The sequence below is a fragment of the Callithrix jacchus genome, chromosome 4 (assembly GCF_049354715.1).
Source record: "Callithrix jacchus isolate 240 chromosome 4, calJac240_pri, whole genome shotgun sequence".
NCBI classification, from domain to species: Eukaryota; Metazoa; Chordata; class Mammalia; order Primates; family Cebidae; genus Callithrix; species Callithrix jacchus.
The window spans coordinates 41,541,776-41,560,950 of record NC_133505.1 but is presented as its reverse complement, the minus strand read 5'-3'; the positions used below and the strand labels follow the sequence as shown (position 1 = coordinate 41,560,950).

General features: G+C 51.7%; 2 protein-coding genes and 1 long non-coding RNA gene across 5 annotated transcripts; 2 read left to right on the top strand and 1 right to left on the bottom strand.

Moving 5' to 3' along the window:
* The first annotated feature begins 23 nt into the window (after nt 1-23).
* ZBTB22 (zinc finger and BTB domain containing 22) lies at nt 24-3,663 on the top strand. Of its 2 annotated transcripts, none has more exons than XM_054253867.2 (2): nt 24-226; nt 1,104-3,663. In XM_054253867.2, exon 2 carries the CDS (start codon nt 1,173-1,175, stop codon nt 3,069-3,071), a length of 1,899 nt encoding a protein of 632 aa, XP_054109842.1. In that variant the 5' UTR covers nt 24-226; nt 1,104-1,172; the 3' UTR covers nt 3,072-3,663. The 2 variants fall into 2 exon arrangements, with proteins under 2 accessions (XP_054109842.1, XP_002746443.1); XM_002746397.5 differs by lacking the exon at nt 24-226 and adding an exon at nt 357-451.
* LOC118153114 (uncharacterized) lies at nt 3,606-18,664 on the bottom strand. The gene is made up of 3 exons (XR_004742368.3): nt 18,492-18,664; nt 8,941-9,004; nt 3,606-5,446 (listed from the first exon to the last, which is right to left on the bottom strand). It is a non-coding gene; the product is annotated as an uncharacterized LOC118153114 (long non-coding RNA).
* Nucleotides 3,991-18,461, top strand: TAPBP (TAP binding protein). Of its 2 annotated transcripts, XM_035297641.3 has the most exons (8): nt 3,991-4,065; nt 4,205-4,375; nt 4,593-4,853; nt 12,677-13,075; nt 13,426-13,767; nt 13,846-13,935; nt 14,076-14,113; nt 16,901-18,461. In XM_035297641.3, exons 1-8 carry the CDS (start codon nt 4,029-4,031, stop codon nt 16,910-16,912), a joined length of 1,350 nt encoding a protein of 449 aa, XP_035153532.2. In that variant the 5' UTR covers nt 3,991-4,028; the 3' UTR covers nt 16,913-18,461. The 2 variants fall into 2 exon arrangements, with proteins under 2 accessions (XP_035153532.2, XP_035153531.2); XM_035297640.3 differs by lacking the exon at nt 16,901-18,461 and having other exon boundaries at nt 14,076-14,967.
* Nucleotides 18,665-19,175: the final 511 nt, after the last annotated feature.

Genomic DNA, 19,175 nt, shown 5'->3' with positions numbered 1-19,175 from the left:
CCGGAGACGGGGGGCGGGGCTTCAGGGGAAATGTCAGGAGCTAGGAAGGAGGCGATTAGATCTCACCAACCAGCTAATGGTCACAGCTCAGAGGCGGAGCCTGGGGAACGGTGCCTGGACCCGTCGCCAATGGGAAAAGGCAGGCTTGTAGCTTTAAAGGGGAATAAATGCTTCGGCCGAACCAAGTCCTGAGTTCCCAGCGGAGGAGGGGACCTGATCCTTTAAGGTGGAATGAGGCGACGGTTCTTTAAAGGCAAAGTGGCCGAGTCGGCCGAGTATTGCCCAGCGGCGCGGGCGGGGTGCCCGGCTGTGCCTTTAAAGTCGGAGGGGCGGGAGGCGGAGCGGAGGCGGAGGGCGGAGGGAGTCGGCGCAAGATGGCGGCGGGAGGGGCTCAGGCTGCAGCTCTGGCCGCCGAGTGAGGGGCGGGGGGGGCCCGGGGGCGCGCGGCCCGGTAAGCGGGGACGCGCGAGGTTGGGGGGCGCCTTCCGGGTGGGAGAAGAGGCCGAGGTAGCGCCTGGGGCGGAGCGGGGGGGGGGGGCGGGGTCCGGTGTGGGCGGAGGTTAGACAAGGGGCGGGGTCGAAAGGCCCGAAAGTGGGCGGGGCACGGGGCGAGCCTGGAAAGGGGCGGGGCTAGGTAGGAGCTGGGGCGAAAGGGGGCGTGGTCGGCGAGAGAGCTGGGGGGCATAGCCTGAGGGGGAGATTGAACAGAGGGTTGGTTTTCAGTAGAGGAGCTGCCCTGCCCCCTCCCAAAAAATGGGTACAAACGCCAAAAAGGTAGATTTTGGAATGTCAGGCGCTCAGGTAAATGGGAAATAGGGTATAATTCCGAAGAAGGCACACCAGCCCCTAAGAGCGCCTTCTTTCTCTATAATCTCCAAGGAAAGGGCTCAGGATTTGTCAGATACTTGTGTTTGCTAGCGCCGCCACTTACTGACTGTGTGACCTTGAATAATCTCTTAATCTTTCTGAGCCTTAGTTTCCTCCTCTGTTAAATGGGGTTGAGAGTAATACCACACGGTTGTGGGGAATTACGCAGATAATGAGTGTAAACTGGCTGTGTCATTATGAGATTTATCATTATTATTTTCTCTCTTTCTTCCCAGAGACCCCCCCGGCCGCCCTCCTCCTTCCTTTGTACCTGTGGCTGGGGGGGTATCCCCTCCCTCCACAACATGGAGCCATCTCCTCTGTCTCCCAGTGGGGCAGCACTCCCCCTGCCGCTGTCGCTGGCTCCACCCCCACTACCCCTGCCAGCAGCTGCAGTGGTACATGTGTCCTTCCCTGAGGTGACCAGTGCCCTCCTGGAGTCCCTCAATCAGCAGCGTCTTCAGGGCCAGCTCTGTGATGTGTCTATCCGAGTACAGGGCCGGGAGTTCCGGGCTCATCGGGCTGTGCTGGCTGCCTCCTCCCCTTACTTCCATGATCAGGTCCTACTCAAGGGCATGACCTCCATCTCGCTGCCCAGTGTCATGGACCCAGGCGCCTTCGAGACTGTCCTAGCTTCCGCTTACACTGGCCGCCTTAGCATGGCTGCTGCTGACATTGTCAACTTCCTCACGGTGGGGTCTGTGCTCCAAATGTGGCACATTGTGGACAAGTGCACTGAACTACTCCGAGAAGGCCGGGCTTCAGCTACCACCACCGTCACTACTGCTGCAGCCACCTCTGTCACTGTCCCTGGTGCTGGGGTCCCATCCGGGAGTGGGGGCACTGTGGTCCCTTCTACCATGGGCTCTGTGCGCTCCCATGCCTCCAGCCGAGCCAGTGAGAATCAGTCTCCCAGCAGCAGCAACTACTTCAGCCCCAGGGAGTCCACTGATTTCTCATCTTCCTCCCAAGAGGCATTTGCAGCTTCTGCAGTGGGCAGTGGGGAGCGTCGAGGAGGTGGCCCTGTATTCCCAGCCCCTGTCGTTGGCAGTGGGGGCGCCACCTCTGGGAAGCTGCTGCTGGAGGCAGATGAACTGTGCGATGACGGTGGGGATGGAAGGGGGGCAGTGGTCCCTGGGACTGGGCTCAGGAGACCCACCTACACACCCCCTAGCATCATGCCACAGAAACACTGGGTATATGTGAAGCGAGGTGGTAATTGCCCAGCACCAGCACCCCTGGTTCCCCAAGACCCAGATCTGGAGGAGGAAGAAGAGGAGGAAGACCTGGTGTTGACCTGTGAGGATGATGAAGATGAAGAGCTAGGGGGTAGCTCCAGGGTTCCAGCTGGGGGAGGGCCTGAGGCTACCCTCAGCATAAGTGATGTCCGTACCCTGAGTGAGCCCCCAGACAAGGGGGAGGAGCAGGTCAACTTCTGTGAGTCCTCCAATGACTTTGGCCCCTATGAGGGTGGGGGTCCTGGAGCAGGTCTTGATGACTCAGGGGGGCCAACTCCCTCTTCCTATGCCCCCTCCCACGCTCCTCGACCGCTCCTTCCCTTGGACATGCAGGGCAACCAGATCCTGGTCTTCCCATCGTCTTCATCCTCCTCACAGGCTCCTGGCCAACCACCAGGGAACCAAGTAGAACACGGGGCAGTGACCCTGGGGGGCACGTCCGTGGGAGGCCTGGGGGTCCCTGGTAGCGCTGGTGGGGTTCCTGGAGGGACTGGTAGTGGGGATGGGAATAAGATCTTTCTGTGCCATTGTGGGAAGGCCTTCTCCCACAAGAGCATGCGGGACCGGCACGTGAACATGCACCTCAATCTGCGGCCCTTTGACTGCCCCGTGTGCAACAAAAAGTTCAAGATGAAGCACCATCTGACTGAGCACATGAAGACGCACACAGGTCTCAAGCCCTATGAGTGCGGTGTCTGCGCCAAGAAGTTCATGTGGCGGGACAGCTTCATGCGCCACCGAGGACACTGTGAGCGCCGGCACCGCCTGGGTGGCGGCGGGGCTGGACCTGGGCCTGGGACGCCCACGGGGCCAACCTTGCCGGCCAAGAGAGAATCCCCCGGAACAGGTGGGGGCAGCGGCGACGAGGCGAGTGCGGCCACGCCCCCGTCCAGCAGACGAGTGTGGTCCCCACCCAGCGTCCACAAGGTGGAGATGGGCTTCAGTGGAGGCGGAGGAGCAAACTGAAGGGGCAGCCTACTGGGGTGGGGGTAGCTTTTGGGGAAGAGGGAATAAGCACGATCCAACGGCGGTTTGGCCCCCAGTGGGTCTCCCACCACAATTACTGTCTTCCTTTATCTCTATGGACTTGTATATATGCTGGGAAGGGGAACCGCAGTTGCACCATCGCCCGCCCATTCTACTCCTCAACCCCTTCCTCCCAAGGAATTTCTGGAACTAAGCCCTTCCTTTCCCTCTTATGGGTACACTGAAGCCCCGGCTCCACAGAGTAGGGTGCACATGGAGGGAGGGAGAGGGGGCGTGTTGTGCATCCTGCAGTCACAGGGTCAAGGGTCAGGTGGTTGTAGTCTGTGCCTGAAGTCTGTGTTTGTGTTGTCTTGGGACCAGGCCTTTGAGCCCCACCCTTGTCCTAAAACCTACCCCATCTCAAGGATGCGCTCTTTATTCTACCCTGTCTCTCCCCACCCACCCCACCTCCCGGGGAAATCCCCAACTCGGTTCTCTTAGAGGAGTGGGTGGAGACAAGGAGGGAGTAAGTAGTAGGAGTACAAGGTTTTTATTTTTTTTAACAGTGATTAAAATATTTATTGGTCATTTACTTGGCTTCCCGACAACCCATGTGTTTGCTGGGGACGCGGCACAGGTGGAGAAAACCCGGAGTAATGGTTCTCGGGAAAGTGGATGCTGGAGGGCGCACACAGGAGTGGGTGGGGGGTGCTGGGTTTGGGGAGGGCTGAAACTCGTGGCTGCTGGGTGGTCCAGGAGGGCAAGGCTGGGGTGTCCTGACGATAACTGGAGAGGCTCTTCCCGGATCCCTCCCTGGCCAGCAGGGAAATACCGGTCTCCCAGGCACCCACACCTAACCAGAGCGGGGATTTCCACCGCCCCTCCTGCCGTCCTTTGGAGGAAAGTGAAAGTGAAAGGAGGAAGAGGAGGCTTCATGGCTGAGGAGATCGCAGCGCCATGAAGTCCCTGTCTCTGGTCCTTGCTATAGCTTTGGGTGAGCGAACCCCGCGACTCATCGCCCAAGAACTAGAGGGAAGCGGAGGGAGGTGGCCCCACTGGCGCCGACGCCAGAGTGGGAGTGGGCAGGTCACCAGACATCTAAGCCGCCCCTGACTTGCGCCCCTATATGCCAGGCCTGGCGACCGCCGTCTCGGCAGGACCGGCGGCGATCGAGTGTTGGCTCGTGGAGGATGCGAGCGGAAAGGGCCTGGCCAAGAGACCTGCTGCACTGCTGTTGCGCCAGGGGACTGGGGGACCGCCGCCCCGGCCGGACCTCGACCCTGAGCTCTACCTCAATGTGCACGGTGAGTCTTTAGGGACTCGCCGCTCCCCTATGTCTGTCACCTCCACAGAAACCCCCTCCTCTTTAGATCGGGCAGTGACTTCGGGGCCTCAGCTTCCCCTCTATAAAGTGAGTCTCACTATGGGGTAGTCTGTACATTTGAAGTTCCGCGAACCCTGTCCTTCCAGCCCCTTTCCCGCCCTTGACTCTACAGCTGCAACTTCCTTCTCTACACTCAGACCCCGCGGGCGCCCTCCAGGCTGCCTTCAGGCGGTATCCCCGGGGCGCCCCCGCGCCACACTGCGAGATGAGCCGCTTTGTCCCTCTCCCTGCCTCTGCGAACTGGGCCAGCGGCCTGACCCCGGAACAGAACTGCCCGCGGGCCCTGGATGGGGCTTGGCTGATGGTCAGCATGTCCAGCCCAGTCCTCAGCCTCTCCAGCCTTTTGCGACCACAACCAGAGCCTCAGCAGGAGCCTGTTCTCATCACCATGGCAACAGGTACGGGAGGGGAGGTGGAGAAGGATGGGTAGATTCTAAGGGTCCAGATCAGCCGGTGGACTCGTTTTATGTACTTGAGCCAGACATTTCGCCAATCGGGGTTCCGTTTCCTTTTTTAGTTAAGAGAGATGGCTTGGCTAGAATCAATCAATCTCTACTGCTCCTTCTAGCCCTCACTCAGTTAAAACAACAACAACAACAACAACAAAAAACTGCGACTGGGAGGGGAGGAGGTTACTTTGTTTCGAAGGGCGGGGCTTTGGAAAGGTGGGGTTTCTCTACACCAGACCTTGAGAGACTTGTCAGGTGATGCGAGGTGGGAGGAGTCCAGAAGCAGGAGCGTTTTTTTCTCTGCTCCTCCCAGATCTGTATCTTGCTAGGCACCCTCCGCTTTGAGGTTCACTCCATTTCGAAAACCGTAGCCCCACCTTCTCCCACACCCGGCGCTGCGGCAATCCTCAAAGCAAAGGCTCTTGCACTCTAGCGCTTGGACCTTCCCTGACAGCCGCTTGTGGGGATGTGCTGCCTCTCTGTGGTCCGAAAACAAGTGGGCTGGAGTGGGCGGAGCGAGGCGGCGGGAGATCAGATGGTTCCTATTGCATTAAAGGGTGCATTGCACTTTGAGGCCCAGGGGTCGGATGCTTTGCTGGACTGGGTCGCGGGAGGGAGTGTGCAGATAATTCAAGAATGAGGAGGATCCGGGTCAGATCCTCCTCATTCTTGAATTATCTGCACATTCCCTCCGGTGTCCCTGAACTCTCTCTCCTGGCAGCAGAGGCAGGAGTAGAATACAGGTAGAGTTCTTAACTTTTCTATCTGGATTTTATGTAAGCAACACAGCCTGATGGACAGGTAAACCCCAACCAAGCCCTGCACCCTCCCTCCTCTCCACCCTCCTCTCTGAGAATGACCCACAGAACCAGGGAGACAGACTCGAACCCCACACTGAAACCCTCACCTTTGCCTATACCTCCATTCTTAGTTTTAAGCCCCAACCCTGGCAGAAATTGAGGAACACCGCTCTTGTGTAGACAGGCGCTCTCTGGGGTCAGGGCTTGGGGGAGAAATATTTCCTAGGGCTACCGGCTTCATGGAGGTGATGATAAGAATGTTCTTTGCTTTCTGAGTTTGTTTTTCCAACTGTAAAATGTAGGTACTATTTCCCAGCTGCCTTTCTTGTTGTGACTATCAAGAGAGGCACTGTGGCCGGGCGCGGTGGCTCACGCCTGTAATCCCAGCACTTTGGAAGGCTGAGGTGGGTGGATCACAAGGTCAGGAGTTCAAGACCAGCCTGGCCAAAATGGTGAAACCCCCATCTCTATAAAAAAAAAAAAAAAAAAAAAAAAAGGCACTGTGTTAATTTATTCATTGATTCAATAAATACTTATTAGCACCAAGAATGAGTTAGGACTCAGTAGTTCTCAGTGCAGGCTGCAAATAAGAATCACATTGGGGCTGGGTGCGGTGGTTGACATCTGTAATCCCAGCACTTTGGGAGGCTGAGGCAGGTCGATTACCTGAGATTGGGAGTTTGAGACCAGCTTGGCCAACATGGTGAAACCCAATGGGTTTTTCTACTGAAAATACAAAAATTAGCCAGGCACAGTGGCATGTGCATATAGTCCCAGCTACTTGGGAGACTGAGGCAGGAGAATCACTTGAACCTGGGAGGCGGAGGTTGCAGTGAGCCAAGATCCACTGCACTCCATCCTGGGCAACAGAGTGAGACTCCGTTTCAAAAAGAAAAAAAAAGAAAAATCCTGCTGGAAGTTTCTAAAATATACTGAAACCTGAGTCAATCCATGTTTGGCTCGACCGATTAAATCAGAATCTCTGGGATGGCCTTGGGTACTCTTCAGGGTCACAAAGATGATCTGATGTAGATTCTGCTCTCCAGGAAGTTCAGGGCAGATTTGCCACAGATAGTCTTTTTTTTTTTTTTTTTTTGAGGCGGAGTTTCGCTCTTGTTACCCAGGCTGGAGTGCAAAGGCATGATTGCGGCTCATCGCAACCTCCGCCCCCTGGGTTCAGGCAATTCTCCTGCCTCAGCCTCCTGAGTAGCTGGGATTACAGGCACGCGCCACCATGCCCAGCTAATGTTTTGTATTTTTAGTAGAGACGGGGTTTCACCATGTTGACCAGGATGGTCTCATGATCCACCACCTGCCTCGGCCTCCCAAAGTGCTGGGATCACAGGCTTGAGCCACGGGGCCAGGCAAGATATTCTTAATGTTAAGTAGAAAGTGAAGGACGTGCAGACAGGGAGCCCTGGAAGTGCCCTGGTGGGTAAGATTGCCTGTATCTCATAGACAACTAGGGTAACATCCATTTATTTATATTTTGGAAATAGAGTCTCACTCTGGCTGGAGTGCCATGGCACGATCTTGGCTCACTGCAGCCTCTGCCTTCTGGGTTCAAGTGATTCTTCTGCCTCAGCCTCCTGAGTAGCTGGGATTACAGGCATTAACCACCATGCCTGGCTAATTTTTGTATTTTTAGTAGAGACAGGGTTTCACTGCTGGGTGCAGTGGCTCACACCTGTAATCCCAGCACTTTGGGAGGCTGAGGCAGGTGGATCATGAGGTCAAGAGATTGAGACCATCCTGGCCAACATAGTGAAACCCCGTCTCTACTAAAAATACAAAATTAGCTGGTTGTGGTGGCGCAAGCCTGTAGTCCCAGCTACTTGGAGGCTGAGGCAGGAGAATCGCTTAAAAGAAAAAAAACAACCCGGGAGGTAGAGGTTGCAGTGAGCCGAGATTGCGCCATTGCATTCCAGCCTGGCAAGAGAGCGAGACTCCATCTCAAAAAAAAAAAAGAGAGAGAGAGGGAGAAATAAGGTTTCACTATATTGGCCAGGCTGGTCTTGAGCTCCTGACCTTGTGATTCACCCACCCTGGCCTCCCAAAGTGCTGGGATTATAGGCGTGAGCCACTGTGCCCGGCCCTATTTATTTATTTTTGAGACAGCATCTCCCTCTTGTCATCTGGGCTGGAGTGCAACCTCCACCTCCCAGGTTCAAGCAATTCTCCTGCCTCAGCCTCCCAAGTAGCTGGGATTACAGGCACATGCCACCACACCCAGCTAATTTTTTGTCTTTTAAATAGAGATGGGGTTTCACTATGTTGGCCAGGCTGGTCTCAAACTCCTGACCTCAGGCGATCCACCTGCCTCAGACTCCCAAAGTGCTAGGATTACAGGCATGAGCCACTGCACCTGGCCTAATTTTTGTATTTTTCTGTTTTTTTTTTTTCTTTTTTAATTTTTTGTATTTTTAATAGAGATGGGGTTTCACCATGTTGGCCAGGCTGGTCTTGAACTCCTGACCTCAAGTGATCAGCCCACCTTCGCCTTCCAAACTGCTGGGATTAAAGGGGTGAGCCCTGTGATGCCCGGCCTGTGGATCTTTTTTTTTTTTTTTTTAAAGACGAACTTTCACTCTTGTTGCCCAGGCTGGAGTACAATGGTGCGATCTCGGCTCACTGAAACCGCAGCTCAACACAACCTCCGCCTCCCAGGTTCAAGTGATTCTCCTGCCTCAGCCTCCCGAGTAGCTGGGATTACAGGCATGCACCACCATGCCCGGCTACTTTTTTTTTTTGAGATGGAGTCTCACTCTGTCACCCAGACTAGAGTGCAGTGGTGCGATCTCAGCTCACTTCAGTCTCCCCTCCCAGGTTCAAACTATTCTCCTGCCTCAGCCTTTCAAGTAGCTGGGATTACAGGTGCCCACCACCAAGCCTGGCTAATTTTTATATTTTTAGTAGAGACAGGGTTTCACCATATTGGTCAGGCTGGTAACTCTTAACCTTGTGATCCACCCACCTCAGCATCACAAAGTGCTGGGATTACAGGTGTGAGCCACCGTGCCCAGCCTAAATTTGCATTTTTAGTAGAGATGGGTTTCTCTATATTGGTCAGGCTGGTCTCAAGCTCCCAACCTCAGGTGATCCGCTCACCTCAGCCTCCCAAAGTGCTGGGATTATAGGCCTGAGCCCCTGAGCCCCTGAGCCCAGCCTGTGGATCTTGTTTTTAACAATTCAAAAGCATGTTTCTGGATTCTGACAAATTAAGTGAAGTTGCATACCTTTTTTACTCCACTGAACAGTTCCATGAAGCCGAGAACAGTTTCACCTTATAGGCCTCAGAAGCTAGGATTAAAAAGAACATAAAGATAATTATAAGAAGAAAAAGATTACTTCTACCTGAAGGATCTAGACATTTCTGGGAAGAAACAGAGGTGAAAGTGACCTTAAAGTACATGGAGCATTTAGATCAGGGGTGTCCAATTTTTGGCTTCCCAAAGCAACGCTGGAAGATTAATTTTCTTGAGCCACACATAAAATACACTAACACTACGATAGCTGATGAGCTAAAAAAAAAAAAATTGCAAAGTGCTGGGCGCCGTGGCTCATGCCTGTAATCCTAGCACTTTGGGAGGCTGAGGCAGGTGGATCACAAGATCAAGAGATGAAGACCATCCTGGCCAACATGGTGAGACCCCATCTCAAAAAAAAAAAATCGAGAAAAATATAATGTTTTAAGAAAAATTATGAATTTGTGTTGGGCTGCATTCAAAGCCATCCTTGGTTGCATATGGCCTGTGGGCTGGAGGTTCAACAAGCTTGATAGATGTTTGGGAGAAAATGGGAAAGACACTGTAAACTAAAGGGACCTCATGACCAAAGCAAAGAGATGCTCAGTGATGAGCACTTCTACTAGGCACAAGAAAGGGGTTCTATGTGGCTGGTTTGTAGGGTACAGGAGGAGTCTGGAAGGGTGGCTTAGGAGCTGAATGTGCAAATACCTTGAAAGCTGGGCTTTTTTCTCTAGGTAAGAGTGAGCCATCAAAAGTTTTTTTGAAGGGTGTCATTCTAAAAAGCCTTTTTTTTTTTTTTAGAATATTAGCTTTTTTTTTTACCCAGGCTAGAGTGCAATGGTGCGATCTTGGCTTGCCGCAACCTCCGCCTCCTGGGTTCAGGCAATTCTCCTGCCTCAGCCTCCTGAGTAGCTGGGGTTACAGGTGCACGCCACCATGCCCAGCTAATTTTTTTTTTTGTATTTTTAGTAGAGATGGGGTTTCACCATGTTGACCGGGATGGTCTCGATCTCTTGACCTCGTGATCCACCTGCCTTGGCCTCCCAAAGTGCTGGGATTACAGGCATGAGCCACCGCGCCTGGCCCTAAAAAGCCTTTTTTTTTTTTTTTTTTTAAAAAACTATGTATGTATTTATTTATTTTTTGAGATGGAGTGTCGCTCTTGTTGCCTACACTAGAATGCAATGGAGCAATCTTGGCTCATTGCAACCTCCGCCTCCTGGGTTCAAGCAGTTCTCCTGCCTCAGCCTTCTGAGTAGTTGGGATTACAGGCACCGCCACCACCCCCAACTAATATTTTTTTGTATTTTTAGTAGAGATGGGGTTTCATCATGTTGGCCAGGCTGGTCTCGAACTCCTGACCTCAGGTAATCCACCCACCTCAGCCTCCCAAAGTGCTGGGACTACAGGCGTGAGCCACTGCACCCAGAAAAAGCCTGTTATTTTAACTTTTTTTTTTTTTTTAAAGATAGGCAAGAATCAGATCGTTGGACTAGTGAGGAAAATATAGACTGATTTTCCCAAGTTAACCAGCAAGTCCATGACAATGATGAAGGTAATGGAAATAGTAGCAGCTAACATTTACTGAGCATTTTCTTTATGTCAGGCCCTGTTCTAGGCACTTCATACACATAATCTGACTTATTCCTCTCAACAACCGTAAGCTGTAGATTTTAATATTATTCCTATATTGTAGACAAAGAAATATGAGACACAAACCAGTTAAATGATTTACCCAAGGACACGCAGTGTGTAAGAAGCAGGGCTAGAAAGTGAACCCAGGCCATGTAGCTTCAGCCTATGCCCTTTATTGGCAGATTTCCAAGGCATTTAGGATTTTACTTTAATTTTATTTTTTTGAGACAGAGTCTCACTCACCCAGCCTGGAGTGCAATGGCATGATCTCAGCTCACCGCAACCTCCACCTCCCTGGTTCAAGTGATTCTTCTGCCTCAGCCTCCCAAGTAGCTGGGACTACAGGTGCACGCCACCATGCCTGGCTAATTTTTGTATTTATAGTAGAGACGAAGTTTCGCCATGTTGGCCAGGCTGGTCTTGAACTCCTGACCTCAGGTGATCCACCTGCCTTGGCCTCCCAGTGCTGGGATTACAGGCGTGAGCCACCGTTCCTGCGTATTTGGGATTTTTGAACAGGCAAGTGATGGGATCAGACTTGCAGTCACCTTGTTTGGCTACAGTGTGAAAGGAGCTGAAGGAGACAGAGACTGAGAATAGAAAGACCAGACAGGAGGGCTGTTGAATTGTCCAATTGTACGTTGATGAGAGCCTGAGTTGGAAGCAGATATGAGATCTGTTAGGTCCTGGTGGAGATAGCACAAAGCACGTTATTTTTGACAATTTGCTTGTCTATCATTGGACTGTAGGTAATTTGAGGGCAGGGACTCCCTGTCTTGTTCACTACTCTGTCGTCTACCAGGATACCTTGAACATCTTCAGTGCTCAATAGCTGCTGAATGAAGAAATGAGTCTGAGTAACTTAAAGGGTTTGCTTTTAGTGTCTGGCAGGCTTGGTGATTATTCAACAAAGGAAGGGAAGATGGGCATTGGAGCAGGGTGGGGAGTGTTGCAGAGATGCTCTTGACTTGGGGTATGCTAAGTTAGGTGTAACTACAGCAAACACATGTGTAGACTTACTGTGTTCCAGTGTTCTAAGCGCCCTTCATATGTATGTGTCTCTGTTATCTAAAATTGGGAACTGAATAGATTTGAGTAGCAAGAGGTATTAATGATTTAACCTTCACAACAACCTTATGAAGTAGGTACTATTATTATCATCATCTTTTAATTTTAGAAATTAGGAAGCTAGACCAGGTGTGGTGGCTCACGCCTATAATCTCAGCACTTTGAGAGGCCGAGACAGGCAGATCACCTGAGGTCGGGAGTTCAAGAACAGCCTGACCAACATGGAGAAACCCCGTCTGTACTAAAAATACAAAAAAATTAGCTGGGTGTGGTGGCACATGCCTGTAATCCCAGCTACTTGGGAGGCTGAGGCAGGAGAATCGCTTGAATCCAGGAAGCAGAGGTTGCAGTGAGCTGAGATCGCGCCACTGCACTCCAGCCTGGGCAACAAGAGTGAAACTTCGTCTCCAAAAAAAAGCAGGATTAGGAAGCTGAGCCATGGAAAAATGAAGTGGCCCAAGGCCATATAATAAGCTTCAGAGGGGAATTGAACCAGGTCAGCCAGGCTCCAGGCCCTTAGCCACTGCACTGTACTGCTTCAGTAGAGCATAGAGGTCTGTGCTCAGGTCTAGACTAGAGCTAGAACCTTCTAGAGTCTAAATATTCTGTATAGCACCACAAGACTGACAGTCATGGCTCAATCACTGTCTTCCTCAGTAATCAAGAAAGGCCTGCTTCCTCAAGGCTGGTGCTTGGAGACTAGAGTGGTTCAGGTTTTATCAGAAGTGCCCTCAGATTCTGCAGTCCCCAGAGCGTGAGTGGGCTATGTGTTCAGAGCAGGCTTCAAAGGCCATACCCCCTCATTGCCCATACTCACCACCCCTAGACATCTCTGCACACCCTCAGTCACACTAGGTCCCACCCAGTCCCAGAGCAAAAGGAGTTTGCAGGGAGGGCTAGGAGATGGTATCAGAAAAGGTGTCCTCTGAGAGGTGGGCAAACTGCAGTTTGGTCCTCCCCAATAAGTGCATTTCTCTTTTTTTTCCCCTTTCTTTCTCTCCCACATCCCCGTCTTCCTCAGTGGTACTGACTGTCCTCACCCACACCCCTGCTCCTCGAGTAAGACTGGGACAAGATGCTATGCTGGACTTGAGCTTTGCCTACATGCCTCCCACCTCTGAGGCTGCCTCATCTCTGGCTCTGGGTCCCCCTCCCTTTGGGCTAGAGTGGCGACGCCAGCACCTGGGTAAGGGTCATCTGCTCCTGGCTGCAACTCCTGGGCTGGATGGGCAGATGCCAGCCACCCAAGAAGGGGCAGTGGCATTTGCTGCTTGGGATGATGATGAGCCATGGGGCCCATGGACCGGAAATGGAACCTTCTGGCTGCCTAGAGTTCAACCCTTTCAGGAGGGCACCTATCTGGCCACTGTACACCTGCCATACCTGCAAGGACAGGTCACCCTGGAGCTTGCTGTGTACAGTGAGTAGGGGGATGGAGTCTTCAGGGGTAAAGAGGGTGGGCACTGGATTGTGGGTACTGTGATGGGGGAGGGATGATAGAGAAGAGGGTGCCTGGGTGAGTGAGTAGAGATACAAAGGGGTTCCTGGGAGTCAGAGGGGTAATGGGAGGCTAGAAGGTTCCTGGGAATTTGAGGGGCTTTGGCATGGGTATTCCTGTGATGCACCAATAGAGAGACAGTGGGTTCCCCACTGGAGGAGAAGAAACCCAACCTTCTTTAGCTCTGAGGAAACCAAAAGGCAAACCGAGGGTCTTTTAGGGAGGACAGTATGGACTGATTTCCCCATGCTCATTTCCTTCTCTTTCCTCAGAACCCCCCAAAGTGTCCCTGATGCCAGCACCCCTTGCATGGGCCGCCCCAGGGGAGGCACCCCCAGAGTTGGTCTGCCTTGTGTCCCACTTCTACCCTTCTGGGGGCCTGGAGGTGGAGTGGGAACTCCGGGGTGGCCCAGGGGGCCGCTCTCAGAAGGCTGAGGGGCAGAGGTGGCTGTCAGGCCTACGCCACCATTCTGATGGCTCTGTCAGCCTCTCTGGGCACTTGCAACCGCCCCCAGTCACCACTGAGCAGCATGGGGCACGCTATGCCTGTCGAATCCACCATCCCAGCCTGCCTGCCTCAGGGCGCAGCGCTGAGGTCACCCTGGAGGTAGCAGGTAAGAGCTGGGAGCTCTGGGAGCCTGAGCCGGCACCTGGGAAGACAGGAGCTCACTCTCTCCCCTTCTGCTTGCCAGGTCTCTCAGGGCCCTCCCTTGAGGACAGCGTAGGCCTTTTCCTGTCTGCCTTTTTTCTGCTTGGGCTCATCAAGGTGCTGTGCTGGGCTGGTGAGTGTGAGCCCCACCTTGACTATGACCTGAGGCTGGTGAACTTTCCCCATCTACTCCAAGGAGCCTGACACCCCCCTCCCTCCACCCTCCCCCTGTACCACTCTACCATCCAATCCCTTCTCAATTTTCCCCCACAGCTCTCTACCTGTCCACCTGCAAGGATGCAAAGGAGAAGGTACAGTGTTCCACCTCTCTGTGTCTTTCCCTTGTCATTTTATCTCCTCATCCTATCTCAAAACCTATGGAGGGAGGCTGCTGGTGTGGTAGGCAGAACCCAGGCTTGGAATTCACACTGATCTGGGTTAAAACCTGGCACTATATCCTAACTGTAGGACTCTTTGAGCATGCTACTTAATCTATATCTGTTTCCTTGGGTGTAGGGATTTTAAAAAATTATGTAGGCAGTGCTGTCCATTAGAAAGATAATGCAAGCCACATATGTAAATTTAAATAATCTAGTAGTCACATTAAAAAAAATAAGCAGAAACAGTTAAAATTAATTTAATAATATACTTTATCTAATAATTCTGGTCCCTTATATGGAATGCTGAGAAAAAGAAGTGTTTTTGGATGTTGGATTTTTTTAGAATTTGGAATATTTGCATATACATATAATGAGATATCTTCTGGATCAGACCCAAATCTAAACACACAATTTATTTATGTTTCCTATATGCCTTATACACATAGCCTGAAGTTTTCGTACTTTTTTTTTTGAGACAGTCTTGCTCTGTCAGCCAGGCTGGAGCGCAGTGGTGCAATCTCAGCTCACTGCAACCACCACCTCCTGGGTTCAAGTCATTCTTGTGCCTCAGCCTCTCCAGTAGCTGGGAATACAGTCATGTGGCACCACACCTAGCTAATTTTTGTATTTTTAGTAGGGACAGGGTTTTACCATGTTGGCCAGGCTGGTCTCAAACTCCTGGCCTTAAATGATCCACTGGCTTCCGCCTTCCAAAGTGCTAGGATTATAGGCCTGAGCCACTGTGCCCAATCTTTATACAATTTTTTTTTTGAGACACAGTCTTACTCTGTTGCCAGGCACCAGGCTGGAGTGCAGTGGCGCGATCTCAGCTCACTGCAACTTCCACCTCTTGGGTTCAAACAATTCTCCTGCCTCATCCTCCTGAGTAGCTGGGACTACAGGCGCATGCCACCATGCCCAGCTAATTTTTGTATTTTTTTTAGTAGAGACAGGGTTTCACCATATTGGCCAGGATGGTCTCGATCTCTTGACCTCGTAATCCGGCTGCCTCAGCCTCCCAAAGTGCTGGGATTACAGGCATGAGCCACCGTGCCTGGCCTACAATTTTTCTTTTTTTTTTTGAGACTGCTGGAGTGCAATGGGTGATCTCGGCTCACTGCAACCTCTGCCTCCCAGGTTCAAGCAATTTTTCTGCCTTGGCATCCCAAGTAGTTGGGACACCCACCAAGACGCCTGGCTAATTTTTGTATTTTTAGTAGAGAAAGAGTTTTGCCATGTTGGTCAGGCTGGTCTCACACTCCTGACCTTAGGTGATCCAGCCGCTTAGGCCTTCCAAAGTACTGGGATTACAGGTGTGAGCCACTGCACCCAGCCACAATATTTTTTTGTTTTTTAACACAATGTAAACAAACGCAATATTTTTAATATATGTGATCCATCACATGAGGGCAGGTATGGAATTTTCCACTTGTAGCATCATGTTGGTACTAAAAAAATTTCAGGTTTTGGAGCATTTCAGATTTTAGATTTTTGGATTGGCGATGCTCAACCTGTACATCTAAAATATTCTTTTGACATGTAAACAATATAAGAAATTACAGGCCAGGCATGGTGGCTCACGCCTGTAATCCCAACACTTTGGGAGGCCAAGGCAGGTCTCAGGATCACCTGAGGTTGGGAGTTCAAGACTCCTAACATGGAAAAACCCCATCTCTACTAAAAATACAAAATTAGCTGGGCATGGTGCTGCATGTGTATAATCCCAGCTACTTGAGAGGCTGAGGCAGGAGAATTCCTTGAACCTGGGAGGTATAGGTTGTGATGAGCCCAGATCTTAGCATCACACTCCAGCCTGGGCAACAAGAGTGAAACTCTGTCTCCAAAAAAAAAAAGTCTTGGCCAGCCATATTGGTTCATGCCTATAATCCCAGCACTTCAGGAGGCTGAGGCGGTGGATCACTTGAGGTCAGGAGTTCGAGACAAGCCTGACCAACACGGTGAAATCCCGTCTGTACTAAAAATACAAAAAAATTATCCAGGCATGGTGTTTTCACCTGTAATCCCAGCTACTCAGGAGGCTGAGGCAGGAGAATTGCTTAAGCCTGGGAGATGGAGGTTGCAGTGAGCTGAGATCACACCACTGCACTCCAGCCTGGGCAACAGAGCGAGACTCCATCTCAAAAAAAAAAAAAACAACAACAAAAAAAACAAATTAGCTGGGCGTGGGGGCACACACCTGTAGTCCCATCTACTTTGGGAGCTGTGGCAGAAGGATCATTCGAATCCAGGTCGAGGCTGCAATGAGCCAAGACTGTGCCACTGTACTCCAGCTTGGTTGACAGTGAGACCCTGTCTCAAAAAAAAAAAAGAAAAGAAAAGAAAAATAAAAAGAAATTGCAGTCTTTTTTCCATCCTAAGTCTTCAAAAGCAGGTATTTAAACAGTCAGCACATCTTAATCTGGACTAGTCACAAATGTTCAATAGCCAAATGTGGGTAGTGGCTGCCATACTGGACAGCAGAGCCTGAGAGGACTGTCAGGAGGATTAAAGAAGACAGTGCATCTCCTTTAGATGCAGGAGATAGAGCACTCAGCACAGTGTCTGGAAAGCAGAAAATACAGAAAATGTTAGCCTATTCTTCTCCCATCATCTGTGTCTATGGGATGAGGCTAACACTTTGTCAGTCTCTGAACTGACCATGTGCATCTCAACTGCCTTCTAATATACTGAATTCCTCACCACCTTCTTCTCTTCCAGAAAGCAGAGTGAAGCACTCACCACCATCCTGTGGTAGCCACCATGAACTCTGGCCCAAGCTTCTGTAGCAGCTCCCCAAAATAATACCCATCATCTGCTCCTTTTCCCTCCAATCTTCCTCCACTGAGTGACTAGAATGGTTTTTTTTTTTAACTGTACAAGGGAGAAATAATTTTTTTTTTTTTTTGAGATAGAGTCTTGAGTTGCCCAGGCTGGAGTGCAGTGGAGCAATCTCCACTCACTGCAACCTCCACCTCCTGGGTTCAAGTGATTCTCCTGTCTCCTAAGTAGCTGGGATTATAGACACGCGCCACAACACCAGCTAATTTTTGGATTTTTAGTAGAGATGGGGTTTTGCCATGTTGGCCAGGCTGGTCTTGAACTCTTGACCGCAGGTGATCTACCCCTCTGGGCCTCCAAAGTGGTGGAATTACAGGCATGTGCCACCGCACCCGGCCCGAGAAATGCTTTTTTGAAAAACACAAACCTTATGGCATTCACCTTCTTGGAGCTCTAGGGCAGTGGTTCTTAAGATTTTTTTCTTTCAGGACCCCTTAAAAATCATCAAGGACACCAAAGAGCTTTTGGGTATGTGGGTTATAACTATCAAGATTTATGGTACTAAAACTTAAAACTGAGAAAAATTTAAAACACAAGAATATACAGGCACATATTCCATTCACTGTGGGAACCATGGTGTCAATACGTATCATGTAGCTTCTGAAAAATTCCACTGTACACGTTTAGAGAATGAAGGCAAATAACATCTTATTTTTGTTATAAAAATAGTCTTGGCTGGGCACCGTGGCTCACGCTTTTAATCCTAGCACTTTGGGAGGTCGAGGTGGGTGGATCACCTGAGGTCAGGAGTTCAAGACCAGCCTGGCCATCATGGTGAAACCCCATCTTAAAAAAAAAAACAAAAAACGTCTTTATCTCACATACCCCCTGACATAGTCTCAGCGACCTGTAAGGCCCAGGCTACACTTGGAGAACTGGTGCTCTAGGGCCAAATCCATTCTTCTTGCCCTGGCTTACGTGTCCCCTGCGCTGGCACCACTGCCTAATTCTCCAACCCTAGATGGTGCTCCCCAGCCCTCCTCTCGACGCTCATCACACAGAGAATTATTCCTTTCCTCCAATGAAGCAAACGCCGCCCGCCCACCTCCAGGTCCCAGCCCTCTGTTCCCTCTGCCTGATCCACCCTTGCCCTCCCTGAGTCGCAAAGAAGGTCAGCCTCATCATTCCCCGCAGACTGCCGCACGTCTCTCTTGTGCGGCTCACCACAGTTGTATTTAAGTGATCGTGTGAGTCGTCGTTAAATGCCTGTCTCCTCGTGGACCGTGGGCTCCTCGAGGACAGGGACCCGCCTATATGTCCACCGCTGTAGGCCCCGCGCCGGGGCTAACGCCCACTGGAGGACGTTCATCAGATAGCTGCTGGACGTTGACAAGGGAAACGACGGCGCGGTTTAGGGACCTCGGAGTCAGGACGGTCGGCCAGACCGACGGAGTAACGGGTATAATCGTGTGGGAATAAAATTGTGTCCCAGTGCTTTCAACCAGGTCTCTCATTCCAACCCCTTTCCAACCTGAATAAATCTTTCAATCGCCTCTGGTCCCTTCCAGAGTGATCCTGAATCCCTCAGAGAACGCCCCGTCGACACAGTTCGGCGTCGGGCGCTACTACTGGCGCATGAGATGTCCGCAAGCAGTAGGGACTCCACCGGCGAGGCGACACCTAGCTAGCCGAGATCCCAGCCCCAGCGCCGGAAGCCCCAGAGCGCAGAATCTGGAACCGGAAGTGGCTGCTTCCTGCCCCGCCCCCTGGAGCGGGGGCGGGAACCGAGGGCCCTTCGGAAAACCCGGCCGGGATTTTGGTCGGCTACATTCGTGGGTTGGGTGGGGAGCGTAACCCCGCGGGGTGGAGTGACCGGCTCTTTCTCCGCCTGAAAAGCTTCCCGCGGGAGTTTTAGTCGTGTTCTTGTTGGGGAAGGGAATGTCAAATTCTGCTCCTGCCTTCCCCCGAGGGCTGGAGACAGGAATCTTTATTGCAATTCAGTGCGGGGCGACGTGGTCTCCAGAATCACGGAGTGCGGAGGCGGAGGACAGTGGAGCTAGGGGCTTGGGCTCCTGGGTCCTGGCCCCTGAGCGTCCAGCGTTCCCCTAGTCCGCGGCTCTGGCTCCTGTCCTCACTTCCTTCCCCTTTTGGCTCCTGCTCTCGGAGCGGGCGGACGCGGGGGGGAGCGGAAAGGGCGGGAGGCCTAGGAGCCCGG